We start from the raw sequence: 20,860 nt of genomic DNA, 5'->3' as shown, positions 1-20,860 counted from the left end.
TTAAAATTCTTGTGGATTTACGATTGCAATTTCCTCTGTTCTAATACTTTACCTTTTCATTCTGATTGCCAGAAAACTAGAAAATTTAAAATTTATTGCTTCAATTTCAGTGTGAGCAGGGTGTTTGATATGTTAAACTTTAAATTGCATATGGGCCTTAAGGGTTTCAATAAAATTTTTTAAGCAATTTTTAAAGCAACAACTTTTATAATTTTCTTAAAAATTTTTATTTAATTTGGTAAAAATTTTGTTAAAATTTACATCAAAGACTTTAATTACATGCTTCTTTAAAAAGTTTTTAAAAAAATAAACATTTGGGAAAAAAGCATGTTTTCCTTTGCCAATTCCTTTAGAAACACCAAGACAATTATTAAATAAAATGCAATTTGTAATTTTAAAAAAAAAAATTGAAGATTCCTGGTGAAGGAGTAAATACCAATTTTCAATTCAAGGTCTTACCAGTTGTGACATAACGAATAAATTATGGAATTATCAACCGATTTAGTGACATTTCTCAGGAGGAGTCTGGCACATCCAAGTACACAGAAGTATCTTGTGTTTTGTTCCATGTACATTTCCCCAGTTAAAGATGCAAACTGGAGGATTTAATTTAAACAAATGCAAGTTATATCCATGCAAATAAGAACAATTTATTGACCATGGCAATGCTATTGGATTACCTAAAATGCAGATAGTTGCAATTATGGAGGAATGTCAAATTGGGATTCTGGAATTTTGTTAAGTCTGTCCTTTATAGGGTCAATGTTTGGGAAGTTTTAAAAAGGGAAATGTGCAAAGTGAAAAATTGAAACGATGGCAGCTGCTACATATTTCCCTCCGGACTTGATTTATAAAATTTAGTTTTGCTGTTTGGTTTGCTGTTACGTTTATTTTTAAGGTGTTTATCTTAAGAGTTTTCCACATTTCAGTTTTACAATTTCTGTTTATGGAAGATTAACAGAATTATGCAGCAGAACTTAGAGGGAAAGGGGCGTAGTAGTTGGTTATAATTGTTTACATTTAAATGTTAAAGCTGACATGAGCCAAGAACGTTACGCATTAAGCAGAGAAAGTCAATTACAAAACCTAAAAAAAATTACATGATATCTAATTGACTTAAAGAAGAGAGAACATATCTTCATGTGAAGTGTGTCCAAAGAACCATTTACACTGTTAAACATCCTCAAATCAAAAGACAAAGTGAAAGGGTAAAGGATATTTTCTTACTTTTTAGTCGGCTGGGCAGTTGGCTGGGCCAGAAGTCCATAGGTTGATGCTGACGAGCCCCGCTTGATAAGTGCATTACTTGCAGTTTGTTCGTCATTGTCCACAACGTCAAAGGTCATGTTGGGGTCCGTGGCGCTGGAGGAGCTCTGTGGCAGGACCCAGACTGTGGTCTGTGAAGGTTCTGGGGTGCACTGCAGTGGGGACATGCTCTCCTCAAACTGGGCCATGGCAGCGGTCTGGGGGCTTTGCTGTGGCAGCGACTCAGACAAATTTCTCCTGATTGGCATTCTGGGACGTGGTTCCAGTTTCACTTCAGCCGGTTTTCCTTCACCAAAGAACAAAAAATGAAAACATTTATTGACAGTTAATAGAAATCAGTGATAACATGTATTCAACCTAACTGACAATGCACAACCTATAAAAGATGAAGGTAGTCATAAAGGGAGTTTAACATATGAACAGTTTGGGGTGTTTCACATTAGGGCTTTCTTCTGTACTCTTCTCGCTGGTTTGAAGTAGAAGGGGTCATGTCACATATGTTCATGCACCCATCAGGGTTGAGAAATATTGAGATTAAAACCTGATGGAAGTTGTGGGTTCTTTGCTTAAGTTCTTCAATCAAACCTGTTTAAAACACAGCCACACAGTCACCTTGAAGCAGGTCACATGATGAGTTTTTACAAACTTTAACTTTGTTTGTCAAGAATATTGATTTTAAAGAAAAATACTTAATACGTGAGAGTTTACAGGGGCTTTAACAAGGAAAAATGTCTGCACAATACGTTTCATATATAATTATACGGTTCCTTGTCAAACAATTTGAACATTAGATGAGAATTAAATCGGACTGAGAACTCTCCAGTCGACGCTGGACTGATGGCCTGCCACTGGACTACAGTATGCAACCACGAGATTAAAAAACAACGGAATTAAATATCTTTGAATATCTTTGATAATTTCATTGGACAACAAAAAAGAAATATGGACAAATTTTCTCATCAAATTTGCCCCGGACCGTGACTTATTCATGACAAATGAATGCAATGTATTTTAATTCTGCAGCGTGGGGAAAGATTGTGCGTCTGTATCGGGTATTTTGAATAACATGTATTTGCATCTTGTTGCTTACAAACATTATTGGTTCCAGTGGAGTGACCAAATTTTGCAGCCGCACTTAATGGTACCTTTAAACCCCAAAAATTGCAAAGTAGAAGTAAGAGGCACTGACCTTCAACGCACAATACATGAACGTCGACAGAGACGTTTATTTCATGATTGTCTCTCCTTCCAAGTTTCTCTGCTCAGTAGGAAACAATAACATAATTTTTTTGAGTGGGTGGTTGATTCATACGGTGACCTGGTTTAGAAGTTGTTTTCAAACAATGCCTTCGAGAACGACACCGAATAACAAATAAAAAGACCAAAACGTCAAATACCAAGAGTTGGTGTTTTAATGGCAATGCAGAAGCAACAAGCATTTATGCATGTTGGGTGTGTTTGATTGTCAAATATTCACTTTGTGTGAGTCTGACACCAGTGAGGTCGACTGACAGCACAGGCCGGCGACCTTGTAATAATTTCTAAACTGGACCTGCAAGGGTTTCAGAATAGTTAACGTGTATATAATAAAATGGTTCATTAAAACTATTATTATTCGGAACTATTTTGATATGTGTATTCAGCGGTTTGTATGTATGTTTGATTATGTTGTTGTGCGTGGTATGGTGATTGCGTGTATCGTGTTGCAGCGCCTGGGCCTAAGACAATTCCATGGAATAAAGTATAGATCTTATCTTAACCATTGTGAATACCTTGGAATCCAAGAAACTTAAAATTAACAATAAAAATCCAGTCATTTTAAAAAAAGGGGATTTTTGTAAAGCTTTCGCCTATAAAGCTCGTGATAAATCTATTTGATTTAGCATGGAGGCCAGGTATGGTGTCAAGGTTGGCTTCATGTGCGCTATAAAGAATGAACCCCAGGGGTGGAACTGTGAAATCCCGGACTGATTGGAAATCGTTCGAAGTAACACGTGCCTGCCACAGCAGTCAACTGCAGCAAGCACAAGTCAAGTTGAAAATGTCAAATGTGGTGCATATATTCCTTGTGATAATTTTTTATGTCGTTATTCTGCTTAAAAATTGTACTTATCAACAATGGAAAAAGTTTCCCTACTACGAAGCCCTTTGGACTGTGGAACAGCAGTCAAAGTACTCACTCAATGAAATTTAGCTGTTTAAAAATGCTTTGGATTGTTTAAATTATTCTTCTTTCTTTACGATGTAAATGCTTTGCACCTCCTGAATGGAAACTCTACACAAATCAAATTCCAGAAAGTCAACCTTGAAGGCAAAGTTTTGTCTGCTTTCAAGTACGGGTCTTACAAAGGGGAGGCAATTAGGCCATCAAGTTATTTAAAACGTTAAAATTGTAAAATAACTTCTTAATTGTAAAAATGGAAATCTAACATTCAATATTTTTAAGTACCAAGGAATTTTGGAATGTTAAATAAAGTTTTTTGCTGTTGTAATTAGTTTTACTTACACCTTTCCTTTAACAAAATTTTAAAACGGACATGTTTTCCGGATGTTTTGAATCTGAACTTCCCGATTCCCACTCCAATTCCCATACATGACAGAAAGTAGGTTTAAAATAAGGCTAAGGAAAAGTTTAGTAAGGTAAATTGTTAGATATCAAAGTGGGTTCCCTTTTCTAGATAACCAAATTTCTTATTAAGGGCGAAAAAAGCCCTTGTCAGGAAAAATTTTTGGTTCCTTCACAACTAAAACAAAGCTTTCTGTAAACAAAAGGCATACTTTCGTGATGCTTTGCTCTCTCTGGGCCCCGGCTTTTTGCCTGACAGAAATTTTTCTGGAAAATCTTTCATCCTTTCTCCCTTTAAAACTCCCTTTCCCCTTCAACCACATTTTCTTACAAGAAGTAAACTTGACAGCCAATCAAATCAGCCTAGGAACAAAATGAGTCTAGGTCATTCAGGTTTTAACATGAGCTTGTGAGTTCAGAATACACGTTACTTAGCCAGGATTTTCTTTCTTTAAATCGTTGTGCAATTTTACATCCTGTGAAAAAGCTTTAATTTGTACATGCCAACAAAAGAAAATAACTACCCTACCACCACCCAAACCACAATCAACAACACAAACCCCCCTTTATGTGTAAACTAAAAATTTTCAATTGGATTAAATATATAAAACTTATGATATTTAATTCGGTTATTATATCTTAATCGCTATTATTTTGTATTTTTTATTTCATATGTTTTATTTTTGGTTACATTTAAACATTCATTTTATTTGAGATTAAATATCTATGCAAATTTTTAAACATTTTTGGGAAAACTGTAATTTCCACACTACCTAATTTTATCGAAATTCGTCTTCAGAAAATTCCTCATTTTAAATTGAAAATTAATAGAAATATTAAAATTCAAGGTTAAAAAAATTATTTATATAATTCTTTCAGCTCAAAGGAAGGCCATTGTAAGTTATCAACCCCGCATACTGTCTGGCTTAGCTAGCAAGTTTAACCAAGTCTGTCTGGCCAATTATGCGCAAGCTGTGACCTTGACAGGCACTGCAACCCCGTTTTCCCTACTGCAGCCATTCCCCTAAACTATGGGGTTATTGAAATTTTCCTTGGGGTTAATAAAAGTGTATTTTAATTAATTTATTGCTTGCTAACTATTGAAGGTTTCTAATCAGACATTAGTCTTACAACAAACCATTACATAATATGATGAAACTTTAATGGTATATCCATTGAAAATTCGTTAACCAGAAATCACTTATTAAAAATGTTGTTTAAAAAATTTTATTACAAATAAGATTATGTTTTATTTTTTTCGTACCTGAAAGATTCAGAAAAATAACAGAGTATTGAAGGTCTTTTGAATGATTTGGGTTAAAAGTTCGTTTACGTATCAAGGTATGTTATTCAAAAATTTTTGCTTCTCATTTAAATTCCTTTTTTTTCTTAAAAGGAAAAGGAAAACAATTGTTAGAGTTGAATAAAAGAGAATTTTGTTTAAAGGGGCTTTCCAATGCAACCGATTGTCTTTAAGCATACGGATTATATAAAGGGATTTTGAAAGGGGCATCATTGGGGATTTTAAAAAAAACCAATTTTTTGAGATCATTTGGAGGAGAGTGTTAATTTGGTTTGCATTTGTTTTGAACTACCCGAGAATGTGACTTTACATTGAAGGGGGGATTTATTTTTCTGAAGCATTGTCTGTTTCTTTTTTACACACCAAAGTGGTAACATGTGTTGAAAAGTGTTTATAAGTATCAAATTAAATCTAAGTTTTGCATTATACTCAAACAGTATATTGTTTAAAAATTTGAAAAATGTATTTCTTTGAAACCCCACATTTACATAAGTATGGAAACTATTAACAAGAAGCAAATTAATATTTCATATATATAAACTTCAGATATGTAAAGAATTTACAAATTTTAAACCTGCATTTTCCCCAAAAGGTGGTTTATGAGCTCACTTCCCCTGTGTGCAAGGAAACTATTTGATTCTTAATTGAAGAGATTTGTCAGAAATCATTTTCCCGCAACTCAGGCACTCAAGAAAAAAGCTAACCAATTTGTACAGAAAACTGCAATGATTCCCCAGTGGTGGGGTTTTTCCACTTTTCTGACCTGAGTCAAATGTTTAACATTTTAAAGAACTGCAGGAAATTTTATCAGGATTCTAATCCAGCACAAATTGACACATTAGAGAAACATTACGCCGTGGCCAGGAAATGTAAATGAATTCCTTTTTCTTGACATTGCAGATTTACTTAAACCGCTTAAAACTTAAATAGTATTTAAACCGAATTGTGCATTTAATTAAAAAAAAAATGGGTTCATGAGCTTTGAAACACCATCTACTTGTGTACATGTAACACACCATGAAACTTACAGAAACTTAAAAAATAAATTACTGCGTATTTTGATACTTAAAATATTGACTTTTTTAATTAATGATAATTTTCATCTTTCCCAAAAACCAGTTTGTCTGGTTTTTTCCCCAGTGCTGATCCATGGCATTGAGAAAAGTTTTAAAATTTGAGAAATTCAAAAGAACAAAATACTTTGTAAAACTCCAGGAAAGCTAAAGAATTGGGGAAACAAATTTCAGAAAATAATTTAACCTTTTCATATAGGGGCCCTTTTACTTGGGATTCCGAAGGAAATAACAAAGTACCCCATTAAAAAAAGGGAAATGTTCACCACCCCTGGGAAAGGAAATCGGAAGCAGGAAACAGTTTGCAACGTGGAGGGATGGCCCCCTTCAACAGGCGGGAATGAAACTTTAATTGGAAATAAAAATTTGGGGGTGCTTTGTGCTAACTCTCCTCCTTTACAGACAATTATTTAACCCCGGGAAAATTGGAAAAACACTAATGGGTTGCCTGTTCAGCACTTCCCCCCAGAAGTTAGTAGGAACGGGTTGGCCTTAAAGGGAAATATGAAGAAAGAGAAAAGCCCTTTTTTTATTTCTTTTAACTTTTCCCTTTCTCAATGTAAAAAATGTTCAATTTTCCCTTTTCCTGGTGACCCTGATTCGAAAAACCCCCCCCTTCCCTAAAAATTTTGGGACGGATTGTAAAATTATGCAATGGTCAATAAGTTTCATTAAAGGGTTTAATATGGCACCACCCCCGGAAATTTGGAAGAAACTTTTAACAACCTGGGTTAAAAAATTAGTAATCCATTTCCCCTGGGCAATAATTTGAGGGCAGGAGGAAAATTAACCGGGTTTTAAAGGAAAAATTTAAATTAGAATTTCAAGTCAAAGGGTAAAGGATCCTTTAAAGGGAAACCCCTTTTTAAAACAAAAATGCTCCAATTAGGGAAGTTGGAAAAATTGTTCCTTAGAAAAAGGTATTCAGGAAATTTTTTGATTTTAAAACTTTAACTAAAATTCTTCCCCAAACCGTCCCCATGTGGACCTTTCCCAATATTGCAAAACAAGGGGAGTGTTGGAATAGGAGTTTGCAAAAATTGCAAGGGGGGGGCAATTAAAAATTTTAAGCAAGGGAACCCCCCAAATGTCACCTAATTTCTCTAAGCTAAGAAAGAAAAATGGTTGGATACCCCCTTGGTTTCCGTAAATTTTTTCAAAACATTTGGTCAATAAAAATCCAAAAATTGATTTGATTTTTTTGTTTCAATAACCATGTTGGCCCAAAAAACAAACCTTTTTCGACATGTTTGGCCGGCCCGGAGTGGGGAAAATTTAAATTGCAATCTTCATGTTATGATGTATTTCGCCTGAGCATAGCTCCAAAAGGCAGCTAAAATTTTTGGGGTAAAGAATTGGGGTCAATACAAATTTTGACAAAAAGTTAATGGGAATTTTGAAAAGGATCCGTACCCACCCTAAACCATCCAAACCTCATTATGCCTAGGACCTGTTTACATGTTTCCGCCCAAAAAAAGGGTTTAAATTAAAAATTAAAAAATTAAAAATTTAAAAAAAACAAGTTTTAAATTAACTTGCATAAAATGTGTTGATACACCTTTGTTTTGAATAAAGAGAGAAGTTTACAGTGCAATTTTAAAAAAGAAGAATTGGTTTTTAAAAAATTTTGGGGAACTTTAAAAACTGAACCAAACCCCAAAATTTTTTTTAAAAAGGGCGACACGATGAAGCAAGCCATCATTGTCCAGGAAACGCTTCTCCGTCTCATTCAAACGTTTGTGAATGTGTTGCTGCCGAGTGCGTAAGCTGGCAATCTTCCGCTCGTGCTTACAAGTAGCCTATTAACAGCGACAACAACAAAAGTCATTTCGGTGAGATCATGAATAGTCCATTGGTTGTGCAAGCATTAGTAGAACACACTATTAACTATGTGGTCTAAATAACAATAATTATAGCTGCAAAAAACAATGTGTCATCAAGCTCCAGTCGAGTTATATCGAGAAAAAAAACCATTAGGCGTTTGTTGTTCATTGTTTGAGAAATTAATGTGAATTAATTAATGTAACTTACAACTATTGTACATTTAAAAGAATTGTTTTAGAATGAAGACTGATGATTCAGTAACACTCTACGGTAAATGCCCCCGCAGTTTAATTTGCATTGGATGACAGCTAACAATTCTGGAAAGTTTGGTACTAATAATTCTCTTTTTATAATTTGAATGGCATTTACAGCTGGGACTAACACCGGGACTCAAATGGCAAAGAGGAGCCAGGAGCAGCGACCCCCTCTTGTAGTGGTGTAAATGAGAGGCCAAGACAACTACAGAGAACAGAGAAGTGAAATGATGACTCGGCAGCTAATTTTCTGCGGGGATGATGGACACTGTGGATAGCAGCGTAAGCATCAGCTACCTTCTCGGTCTTTTCTTTGGCACAGAAACATTGGACCTGCAGGTTGTCCTCCTCAGTGTACCGCTGGCGCAGCTCATTCTCCTTCAGTTGTCTCTCCAGATCCAGCTGTTCATTCCTGATTAGGGCCCGGCCCGAGAAGATTTGCTGCAGAGCTTCTGACACCCTAGGGAGAAAAAAATAAATACATGAATAAAGAGAGAAAAAGAAAGAAAGAGACAGAGAAAAAGATTAGAGTGATGTTCAATTGAAAGAATATTTGCCCTGCATTACAACATTTTAAAGTAACAAAAGTGATTGTCAAACTTTAAAAATACAGAGGTCATAATAAGCTTCTGGTCCCAACTTCTTTGCAATTAAAGGAACATGTGATGTATGCAAACTGAACAGGTATCTAGTTGAAGCTCTAGATTATATGAAAAGGTTAACGGCATCATTAATTAATTGCAGAGAATACCTGTATCACATATACTGTATATGTAAATATATTTGTGATTCATATTATCAAAATTGATAAATTGTCCCCTTAAAATGGATAAAAAGGTCCACATATGTAGTGTAATAGAATTGATTACAATCGCCTTGATAAACTGTGTCTTTGCGCTACTGTAAGGCTCAGTTTTAGCTGCTACTGTCAGACAGGTGAACTCTGGTCCTTTTTTAGGCTGTAGTGTTGTTTAACTGTATTATATTGAAAGGGGTTTCTTTTTGTCCACTCTGATTCAACTTCATGGGACAGAATATTAGAAACACCTCTTAGTACAAAGCAATCTAATAAAACATTGCCATCATGACAGGGATTCGAGCCAAATGTAATTAGAAGCTGGTGTGCCACATGTATGGCGCACATTTATATTAATTGCTGTGCCAAGAGCTTTTACAAACCACTTCTTCCAAATATTCAATACACTCAAGGCCATGAGATATTGACATGTTTTATCAAGACATTAAAACCAGTTTAAATACAGAAAGACAGCTTTTAGTAATGATGTAAGAATATATCAATTAATTTCATAAACGCTTCCATGGCTAAAACAGGTATTCTCCACTATTGATTAATGATGATGTTAACCTTCTCATATAATCTAGAGCTTCAACTAGATGCCAGTTCTGTTCGGTGTGAGCCAGAAAGATATTCTTCGCTGTATGATGTACACATGTATTCTTAGAACAGAGTTGCGGTGATATCACGATTGGATGCAAGTGGCGGTCGGGTTGTGTTAAAGCAGTAGGAGAGACAGGAGAGGCATGCAGGTAAATAAGACTGGAAAGCTGTCGCTGAAATGTGACTGCACTCTTCAATGTAACTCCGGTGACGTAGGAGACGTCGTGGCCTTGCTAGACTGCTGAATTTTTAATAGCGCGAGAAGCGTGCAGCCTCTATTCAGAGCCTCTCATTGTGCGAGTTGTGAATTCTGATGCCAGTGAATGAAATGTGTGGGAGTGAGACTCATTCAGCTTTTCCGCCCCCCCCCCCCCCCCCCAAATACCCCAACAGATGCCACTGTGTGCCTTAAAATTGAATCGATTGGATGTGGTTAATCTGAATTATGTGAAAGAAATCAATGTGTATATATGTTTTGAATAAAACGTTCTGCACAGGTGTCCCTGTCAAATGAAAATTCCTCATTTAAATAAAAGATAGTTAAGCTAATGTTGATTGCTATATAAAACACTTATACACAGAGGTACCAACTGTTTAAGTTAGAAGTAGATTGAAAAGCAGCAGTAGTCAGTCCTATACGTTTTTAAATGGGTCACCATGTTTTAAATGAAAGACAAATAATATGTGTAAGCATAGAAATAGCAACACTTTACATCACAAAACAAATGATAGAATAATGGTTTATTTACCATGAATTTGTCACCAACACTGTATTAATTACCGTTACACCAGTTATCAATATTTTAGTATCTGGCTGCTCTCTGCAGGTCCATTGACTAGTGTAGGTTAGGGATGGGCGTGGACAATTTAAAAAAGAAGTCCTGTATAAGAATATTGTTATGTTGCAGAGCTAGAATTCTTACTCAAAAAAATAACACTAAAACATAAATACTAATTATGATACAGAATAAGAAATACATATTTGTACATGTTTCTCCATGAAACAGTATTAGTTGCCTTTGAAAGAGATTGGTAAAGAGGGACATTAGATTGTTATGAAGATGCACTGTTCCAGGAGGTTCCAGGGGCCATTTTGTGACAAAGCATTTCAGAGAAGCAACACAAACAAGTTGTTTAGTAGAAGTGGTATTGGATCACCAATTCTGAAAAATGTGTTTCCAATGCACTCTGGGTAGGTCAGCTGTCAAAAACACCCCTAATACATTGTGCTGTGAGTGTGTGCAAGGCAGCACAAACAAATAAACAGCAGCTGGCATTTTCAACTAATGATATCCACACCGACACTGTGAGTTACCGATGAAAGAGAGTAGAGGTGCTTTAGGTAAGAAACAGTTGCTTTTCTTTTCTTTCTATTTTAGAAACACCTCGACTTGAAAGTGCGGCTCCTGGTTGAACACTACATTTGAACGTTGGGATTTTGTTTTGAAAAGTAAAAGGGTACAACCAAATAATTTCCAGCCACAACAATGTTTTAGTTTTCTCCACCAGAATAAAAAAGATATTAAACAGAACATTATTGGCCACCATATTTATTTTTAGGTGCAGCCTAAGAGCAAAGAGCATCTCGTACCTCCCAAGTCTGGAGTGACTACACTCAGGGAGAGACAAAAAGGCAGAGATGGAGAAGACCCACTGCTCCTTTACATTGAAAGTAGACAATTTAGTTGGTTGGAGTGTCCGTTTAGGATGCTCAATGGCACCTCCCTGTAAAGCTATTTAAGGCACGTTTAGCTGAAGGGAGACCCTGAGGCAGCCCTGGAACACACTGGAGGGATAATAATAATATATCCCATTTGGCCTGGAAATGCCTTGTGAACCCCAAGGAAGAGTTGGAGAAAGTGGGCAATGAGGAGATTTTACTTCATCCAACAGTGACCTACCAAGTGTAAAGAAATCCAAATATATATATGTGTGTGTGTGTGTATACCTGATCCAGTCCAATATACAGCATGTTATTTATTGATTGCATCATAAATGACTATAAATAAATAAAAACTATAAGTCAATTGCACAACCTCGACCATTGCGACTAATTTCCAATGAAAATGTCTACAATAACAGAGTTTATTAAAAATAAAGAAACAACCTCTGATGTCTCAGATTTCAATCTGAAGAACACTTACATAGATGCTTACCTTTTGAAATCGGCCTGTTTTTGCGATGAGATCATGTTTGAAGCCCCTTGCACCGTGTTCTTCTCATATTCATTCAGTTTTATCTTCAACTGTAGAATCTTTAGAGAACAGAAATAGCAGTGAGCATTGAACCACTGATTAAGGTGACTTCTAAAATGAGAAGGAAATGGAGCATGGCAGTGTTGATGTTTCATATTACCTCTTGCTTTTGCTTCTCACATATCACTGCATACTGGCCAATGTGGCTGTCCAGGCTTACAACATTACTTTTCAGCTGAAAGGTAAAGGAATAGCAATACATTCATACATCCATAGCTCAAGTATCAAATCAGTTATGTAACAATTGACAATTATAAAACAATACAATAACTTTAATACGAACCGAGGACTTAATCTCCTTCGCCCTGCTGGCATACTTCAGTGTGTTGTGGGTGTCATCGTATAACTTGGAAGAGGGGCTAATATTGGCGATCATAACTGTCCTGCAGTTGCCCCCCAAGGAGTCTTTAAGTAGCCGCGTCAGCTTGCTGTCCCTGTACGGTATATGACTTTTCTTACTCTAAAACAAAACAGAAAAAGATAACATTAGCACATAGAAAAAAAAGATTTTTTTTTTTACAAATAGCTCAGAAAGAAATTCTAAAAATAAAAAAGATCATGCATTTCTATTGAGTTTACTTATACATCAAATGAAAGTTAGAAATAGGATTGGCGATTTCAACCATGAAACAAATCAGACACAAAGAAAAGGTGTGCTATTGCTGTGGTATGCAGAAGAGCACAAATGTGGGGAAAGCCTTAATATGCATTCTCCATCTGGACAAGCTCAACAAGAGAAACTTAGTCATATTACACTATTTGGTGGGGACCAATAAACCTAACGGGTAGCAGAATTTACTATGGATGGTTCCCTTTAGGGTTCAAACCGGGAACAGCCATTCACAACACTGGTCTGGAGTCTTTCCGCAGCTGGTCTGTGAACCTGGCTCAGTCTTTAATAATGGCACTAGATAGACTACAGCTGCTTAGGTGAGTCACAATCTCATGGACACTGGGATTGCAGAAAGTCACATTAAAGTCAAGTAACAAAGGAGTGTAAAATAATCCCTTTTGGGGTTAGCAGCTGTGCCTGCACTTCTCCCTCGAAAAATACGAAATCCTACATCTGGATTTAGACCTTAGTTATAGTTGATGTCAAGTCATGGGAGTTTCAGGATAGCAGTGCGAATTTGGAAAATATCGTTTTTGATAAGAACAGCAGGCATCCAAACCCATTCTTTCATTAAAGTACCGGTAGGTATCTCAAAGTGAACTAGGTGTTTTGTTTAACTATTAGTTTGGTCAATCATGTTGAATCAGCCGCAGGTTTAGAGTAAAATGTCCACCTGCAAATTACAGGTGAATAAGCGGTGTGAAACAACCGTGACAAAGAAGTGCTGGCTTCAAAGGGAACCCAGTGACAAGGATGCGTCTGATTAAGCTGACCATGTGGTGCTTTGTTCCTTCACCTTCGACTCTACGATCACTCATCAAAACAGACCACATCATACAAAATCCAAGTGCCAATGTCTTTGTGTCACACAGTTGAACAAAGGTTGTAAATGCTACTTGTCAACCAAGGTGGTAAATGATTACATAGATAATCGGTCTCATGTACAACTCTAGGTATTGAAAGAGTTTCTGCAAAAATGTCAACAGTGTTTTCATTCATGTTGCTGTTAAGTTGTAATCGGTCATTTTGACTTTGCACATGTACATAGGGAACATTTGTGCTTTAAATGAATACATATAGCAAGATATTATCATAGGAAATATTAGGGAGAATATTGATATTGTTGTTGATGTGTTATGAAGCATAGGGGTAATGTCTACTCTACGTTGCTTGAAGCAGGAGAGTGACATGTGTCACTTTTATTGTGAAAGGGAACTTTCATCACATAGGTGACCGGAAGTAATATTGGTCGCGGGATCATGACGTTTGACCTGGCTATTTTGTGACCCGTTTTATTACCTGTTTATGACCTGGCCGTAAGCCAACTAGAGTGTAGCATGCTGAACTGACCAATGGAACTAACTTTTAGGATTAAGAGGTGTGAATGCCGTTACTAATAAATACGGGTGGAAAGGGTGAGTTCGTTCTCTAGACGGTCGGAAGGTTACAAGACAGTTCCCTATCAGCTACTTTGTTGTTAGTCTGTGGCGTAATATTCCAGTCGGCCCTACGATCGTAGCTTCAATTTTCTGCTTAGACTTCTTGCCATTAAATATTGTTAACCGTATCTATCGTATTCAGATTCTCATTTTTTTAATCGAGCACGGGACCTCTAGTTTGATACACCACAATATTGCCAACTGTGGCTTTAACAATACTACAAGGCTCCTGATGACTCAACAGCTTGACAATCAAACTTCAGTATTTTTCAAAAAGCTCAGTATTCTTGGCAAACAAGATTGGCATAATAAAATGTATCCGGTTTGGACAAGATTTTCAGAAAGCCCCTTTTTGTTGGAGGGAAACACTGGCCTTGTGTGGATGGATGGCCAACATGGAGAGAAAGGATGCTGCATCAAATGTATCTGCATTGCTTTGGACATCGCCGAAGGCAAACAACTTACAACAAAAACCTCTGTGCAGCATAGCATGAGCATGACAGCCAGAACAGAAGGAGCGGACATTCTTCTTCTACTCAAACGAATGGCATGTCAGGCCAGACACAAGTGGGGACATTCTTTTCTGTAAACAATGGCGACAACATGAATTCCTTGTCTGCCAACAGTAAACACTGCAGCACCAATAATCATGGCGACAGGGTGGGAAAGGAGAGGGGATTGGTGGTGGGCGTTGTGAGTTGACCGGATCAAACTATGTCCATGACGGCAACACTCAAGAATGGTGAGCAGGCTATAAAACCAACTGGACGCAGTTTTAACACAAGAATTAAGCAACCTGTTGAAGAAGGATCACATTTCAACATGGACGCGGTACATTTGCACTTCCTGTATGCATGTGCCTCATCCCTCGAGACTGGTGTGTAAAATGAGACGACTGCTTGGCAGGTTAATGTATGCAACTGGAATGAAATAATACCCAAATACTCAGTTAGCTTGCTACTTCCCAGGCTCTGCATTTTTTATATGGAGGCTTGTTCTGAACTTTATATACCTATAACCATAATAATCTTAGAAAAATAATGCAAAATGGCCATATGCAGTTAAAAAGGTTGACCATATACAAGCATAAAAACAGTACTCCATATAAAACATAGTTGAAGCACATTCACTGTAGTTGTACACTGTTATTTATACATCTATATCTAATATATTGTTTAATGTGTCGTGACTGTGACATTCTTTGTCAGACTGTCTGTAAACATGGTATCAGTTGGTGATAGAGTGAATAGCTAATAATGTCATAACCAAAATACACAATTTCTCAATAGACTACAAGCTATAAGCAAACTGTCTTTTGTTTTCTCTTTTAAAATCTTGAAAGTTATATTTGTGTTTAATGTTTGTGTATTAGATTACCTTGATTGGTTTGAACTGTTGAATCTGGCTTGACTTTACGTTATTTTAAAAGCACCGTGGAACATTATTTCAAAGGTTTCTAATTAAATCACCATTCTAACTTTTGTTCTGCAGTGATTCACAAAGTTGCATTTCATTTGTTACGAAGCTAACCAAAGACTTTGTTCAGTTTCTACAGTGTGACAGATGCTGCTGTGCACAGCCGTCTTTGCTAACCAGGAGGTGTCTTCTGTGCATCTAAAAGTGTTACAAAGCCAGACACACAACACTGTTTGAATGATAACTCCTTTGTGAACAAATCACTAATCTTAACCTCACGCTGTTACTGAGACATCTGACAGACTGGTCCCAGCAAACAGAAAATCTTAAACACGTAAATATTTCAAAAGAGACCACATTTTCCAGTTTCTCTTTTCCCCTGATATCTCTATTTCTAGATAGCGAGTCAAAATGTTGTGTCCAAAACAATTAAGGGTTTCTATGAACAAGTGGGCCCTATGCTATTGTGGCACAATGATCTAGGAAAATGTGAAATGTTAACGTACATCCTCTGACTATGATATGAGCAGAACATTCATTAGACCCAATGCAAATGTTATAAACACCCTTTATAACAAAATGAATAGGTATCGCTGTGGTAAATTTCATCATTGACATTTATTTTATTTCCCTTATTTTGCATGAGGCGACCGAAATGCAAGAAACGGGGAATATAAACCCACCTTTGGTTCAGCAAGTGCATTGATAACATTTCCAAGGGCAAGAAGTGAACGATTGATGTTAGCGCCTTCCCGCAGACGTGCACCTTTGGCATTGGTGGCGCTGGCTCTCTCCGAGCCGGCCAGATCAATCAGGCTCATTTTGGCAATGCAGGCATTAGGATTGAGACTGGCGGTTTTGTCTTGCTGTCTCAAATGTATCTGAAGAAAATACAAAACTATAAGTTCAACACTTTCCAGAAGCAAATGGTGGTGCAATGTTAGACGTTTGTAGTGAAACAAGATACTTCAAACAGTCATTATCTGTAACTGCCCACTTGAAATTGGGGAGTGGGAACAGTTTACAGTTCAGCATTTGTATTTATGTTTCTTCTTTTGCTAATTATTATCTTTATATTTTCTTATTCTAGGCTTTAACATAATGCTACAGCCTAATTGTGCTTTAGGATTTCAATAACACGTGATGGAAATACCTGAAATACAGCATGGGACCGGGAAGAAGTGGCATTCATGTCAGTGGGGTGCTGGGTCCTGTTGCGATTGCCAAAATCCAAAGCCTCAAGAATGTGTGCTGCAGATTGGGGCTATATAGGAAAAACAAAGGAAATACATAGATGTTGTGTGACCTAATAAAAGGGCCCCATTTGGAATCTCCACAGCAACAGAACAGTGAGGATGCCCAACATTAAATTGAACATCACATTTCTTGTCATCTACTTTTGCACAACCTCTACAGCCTTGGCAAATACGATTTTCCAATTAAAATATGACATGTATTGCAAAAGCAACAGAGGAAAACATAAATAGGTTGTAATATATAGACTTTGCATTGACACTAGTAATTACCTTGAATACACTCTATGATGCTATGGGGGTTTATGTGATACGTTTGCTGCGACTGACCTGATGCAGTGTGAGGCCCTGAACGACCACTCCTTTAGTGCTGTCCTCTCTGACGGCAAGCGGGCCGACGTTAGCCAACAAGTCTCTGATCTGTTCATTGTAAACCTGTAAACAAACAACACAAATAACTGAAAACAGCTACATTCCCATCAAACCCAACAAAAGAGGTCAGTCAAGATAGAAATGCATGATTTAGTAAACTTGAAAAGGAATACTTTAAACACAAAATTACCATTTGTACATCAATTACTCATCACGTTTTTAATTATTTTAAAATATATTTTTTTCTTGCCTCCAAAGTGAAAAAACCCAAGTAAAAAAATATTTTTAAAGCTGTTGACAAACTCTCACACAAGTCATGAATTATTATCCACATTTAAATTATCCGGTTAGATGCTCAGTACTTTCCAAATACATATATTTACACTAAAACATTCAAATGTAAAACATTTCTGACTTGTCCGGACTTCAATTGATCGTCTTTCAGCGTGAAAAATGCTGAAATTCTAAAAGAATTGAAGGTAACACAGGGTGAGAAATATATATACAAATGGTCAATTAGTGGATAAAGTAAGGCTATTTAGTCTCAGTCTGAGAATCACTTTGACACAAAATAAGAAGGTTCTGTACTGAAAAAGAAAACAAAAAATAAATAAATAAACAAATAATGACCTCAAGATATGAGAATGCCACAGAAAATTCTTTCTCCTCCTTGGCATCATCCATGCGTTTGAACAGCTCTGTCATGGTGCGGTACATGACCCCAGGCTCATTTTGCGAGCCTAACATAGTATGCGTCTTGCCTGCTCCAGTGGCACCGTAGGCAAACACTGAAATTGAAAGACACATGTTAATAAAGTAAAGCAGTTACATAAAAAATAACCACTTATTGCAACAATAGCAACTACAACATCAAACTTACTTTGGACAGAGTTGAACCCCAAATCGTAATAGGAAAAATGGAAATATCTAACATATTAGATCTAAAAATGAAGCCCAACAGAGCTATGCTTACACCTGGCTATGGTGAGCCTAATTGATTCAAAATGATGTTTGAATCAGCCTATATTTAAAAGTGGGCGTACAGTGCAATATGGTCACAACACCAACTAAAAGAGATGCTTTAAACAGGTTAGAATTCTGTAAACACAGTAGCCAATTTATTGGGTACACTAATGTAGTGCAATACACACATCTTACAATAAATGCTACCTTCACTTGAGTTAGAATATTTAGTTTTTGTGGACACTGTTTTAGTAAGGAGTTGCTTCGACTCTATGATTATTTTGTAAGTTGCAGTTTGTTATTTCAACCACCTTATTTGTATCAATGAGGTTAGGCGTAATAACAGAAACACCTATATATATATATATAAGTTCAACAGCATCACAAACTACAACCCACAAAAAGGTACATTTCAATCAAGACTGAGCATTATAACATAATGAAGGAAGGATTTACTGCATGACGGCTGTATAAAATTACATTAGTTGTAGCTAATGTGTACCAAATAAACTGCTAACAGAGCGAAAATTGTTCAGCAGGATCAAGAGTTTTTGCCGCTCTCGGCATCTTTCAATGGATCAATAATGACTCTCTAAAGCCATTTGTTTCAGATCCTGTTCACAGTGGGTACACTAGCAGTCCAATTTTCTTTTTTAAACAGTATTATGAGCGAGTGACAAGCGAGTGAACCTTTGAGCAGACAAAGAAAATTAACAGCAGCCAGCAGTTTCAATTAATGAAAACGCAGCATGAGTCAACGAGCCACGACTTACTTGTGTGGCTTATAACGGCATTCCAATTTGAGTATTTGGTCAGACTGGGGTTGAAGAGATGCAGTCAAAAATGTTTACTGACATGGCAGATTAGCTAATTTTGTTACAGAGCTGCTGGGGGGGGGGTCATGGAGGGACTTTCCCTCCTGAACTACTCTTGACACTCTCTCACAATGAATATATGTTCCCTTACTTTATGTTTTGCATTATGCAAACTACTGTTTTCTTGAATGTCTGTGGTTTATTGACAACACATCAGTCTGAGAGAAGGAGCACAGGTTCTAAACCTTGTTTGCCATAACATAATTTCTTGGGTAATGTTATTAAAAGCAGTAAATCGCAGTCACAATAAAGCTACCATAGCCATATCCATAACACCTTTGATATAAACACATTCACAGCTTCAATAACATAAGCCAGGCCGAGCAGTGGTGGCATATAGACAGTACTATGCCTCTCGAAAGGAGTATTTAGCAATAAAAGATAATATTAAGTAAACATAATCTATGTTTTCTATACACCAACATACTATCTGTTCCTAAACATATTATTTATACATGTTATGCGTTACCTGTGGAGTTAAATCCATTCATCACACCGTCCAACACTCCTTTTGTGGTGCTCTCAAAGATGTCATCTTGGGTAGAGTTCTCACCGAAGACACGGTCAAAAACAAACTTAAGGTCTTTGTTAGCCTTTTTGTTGATATTGTTTCGTATTCTTCGTGACCCAAAACATGATGTATCCTCTTCCTTGGGGTCAAATATGAGCATGTGATTGTCAACAACCTGAACAACATTTCGACAGTTTTCACGCTTCTCCCTCTCGCTGATTGGCCTCACTCGAACAACCACCTTCACGTGGCTGCACAAGTCACTTGCCATGTTGGTCTTTCTGCAGTGACTTCAGTGTTGCTGTAAAATATGAAACAAAAAGGTTACCTATATTTTTCACATTGAAAATCATTTGTGTAATTTTTTACAATATGCTCAATAAATCATAGACACTTTAAAAGAAACTGTGGAAATGGACAGAAGACAACAGGCGATGGCATTTGTGTCATGTCGAGGGTCTGAGGATAGAGGGTGTCATATACTGTATGGATTGTAAAGCATTTCAGTCAAATGTGTGATAACATTACTCTAGGTTAGTTAAACCACGGATGTCCTGTATGAGGCTGGGAGATCAGAACAGCTTTGCAATACATGATAATATAATAAAGGCCATCACGTTTAGTTGAGTTAAACATGTTTCAGAGAGGTCTTGGTTCAAATTGATGTAATTTTGGAGGCCATAGTCTTCGCAATACTGTTGAATTGTATTGCTTTGTACTGGCGTTCATTTCGTAAAATTGGATAGGATCTAATGTGTGGCCCATCTTCATTCATAAAGCTTTAATTGGGTTTGGCATATGATGAATATATGTTAAATTATGTTGTATAAATACACTAGTTTTAACCAGGCGTACCAAACAATCGGATAACTGAGTGTATCCATGTGCAAAAGCAAATTTATGTTACTGGCATTATCTTGTTTATGCACACTTCCATCCCTACCATTGCAGAGAAAAACACCAATGAGTATCATGCTGTTGATACATCTTACAATGAAACTGGTGGACGAACGTTGTAAAAGTTTAGTGGCAGCTACCACATGGATTAAAATCCAAGACGGTAGAGCACGGAATAACAACATAATAACGACACCATCAACCTTTGCCTCATGGATAACAGGATTACCAACGTTACTCTCCAGCTACAAAAGGTCCCGCTAGTGTTTTAGTGTTGGTTACGTGATACTTAGATGTTGGCAAAACACACTTTAATTGAGCACACATTACATAGCAATAGAATGAAAAACCGACCTGAAAACGTAAACTCGGCTAACGCCTGCTAGCTATAATAGCCAACAGCTCTCGCACAACTTCCACCGGTGAGTTAACGTTGCTTCCTTGATGTAGAAGTCGCGGCATATGTCTTACCTTTTATCATTAACGGTTATCTCTCATTTCCTGCAAACACGTTTTCCCCTTTCCTGGCAGTAAACAAGTAACTATATTAAAATGAATTCGCTAGGGAACGTTGGGCATAG

General features: G+C 36.8%; 1 protein-coding gene across 1 annotated transcript; it reads right to left on the bottom strand.

Moving 5' to 3' along the window:
* Positions 1–1,223: 1,223 nt before the first annotated feature.
* On the bottom strand, positions 1,224–20,804 carry kif18a (kinesin family member 18A). The gene is made up of 12 exons (XM_056412750.1): positions 20,751–20,804; positions 19,341–19,683; positions 17,664–17,821; positions 16,992–17,096; positions 16,562–16,672; positions 16,092–16,289; positions 12,224–12,400; positions 12,041–12,115; positions 11,842–11,939; positions 8,584–8,746; positions 7,893–8,007; positions 1,224–1,552 (listed from the first exon to the last, which is right to left on the bottom strand). Exons 2-12 carry the CDS (start codon positions 19,651–19,653, stop codon positions 1,224–1,226), a joined length of 1,842 nt encoding a protein of 613 aa, XP_056268725.1. The 5' UTR covers positions 19,654–19,683; positions 20,751–20,804.
* Positions 20,805–20,860: the final 56 nt, after the last annotated feature.

Source organism: Pseudoliparis swirei, chromosome 4 (genome assembly GCF_029220125.1).
Source record: "Pseudoliparis swirei isolate HS2019 ecotype Mariana Trench chromosome 4, NWPU_hadal_v1, whole genome shotgun sequence".
In the NCBI taxonomy this organism is placed as follows: Eukaryota; Metazoa; Chordata; class Actinopteri; order Perciformes; family Liparidae; genus Pseudoliparis; species Pseudoliparis swirei.
The sequence above is the reverse complement of the archived record's forward strand: the minus strand, read 5'-3'. Positions and strand labels throughout refer to the sequence as shown.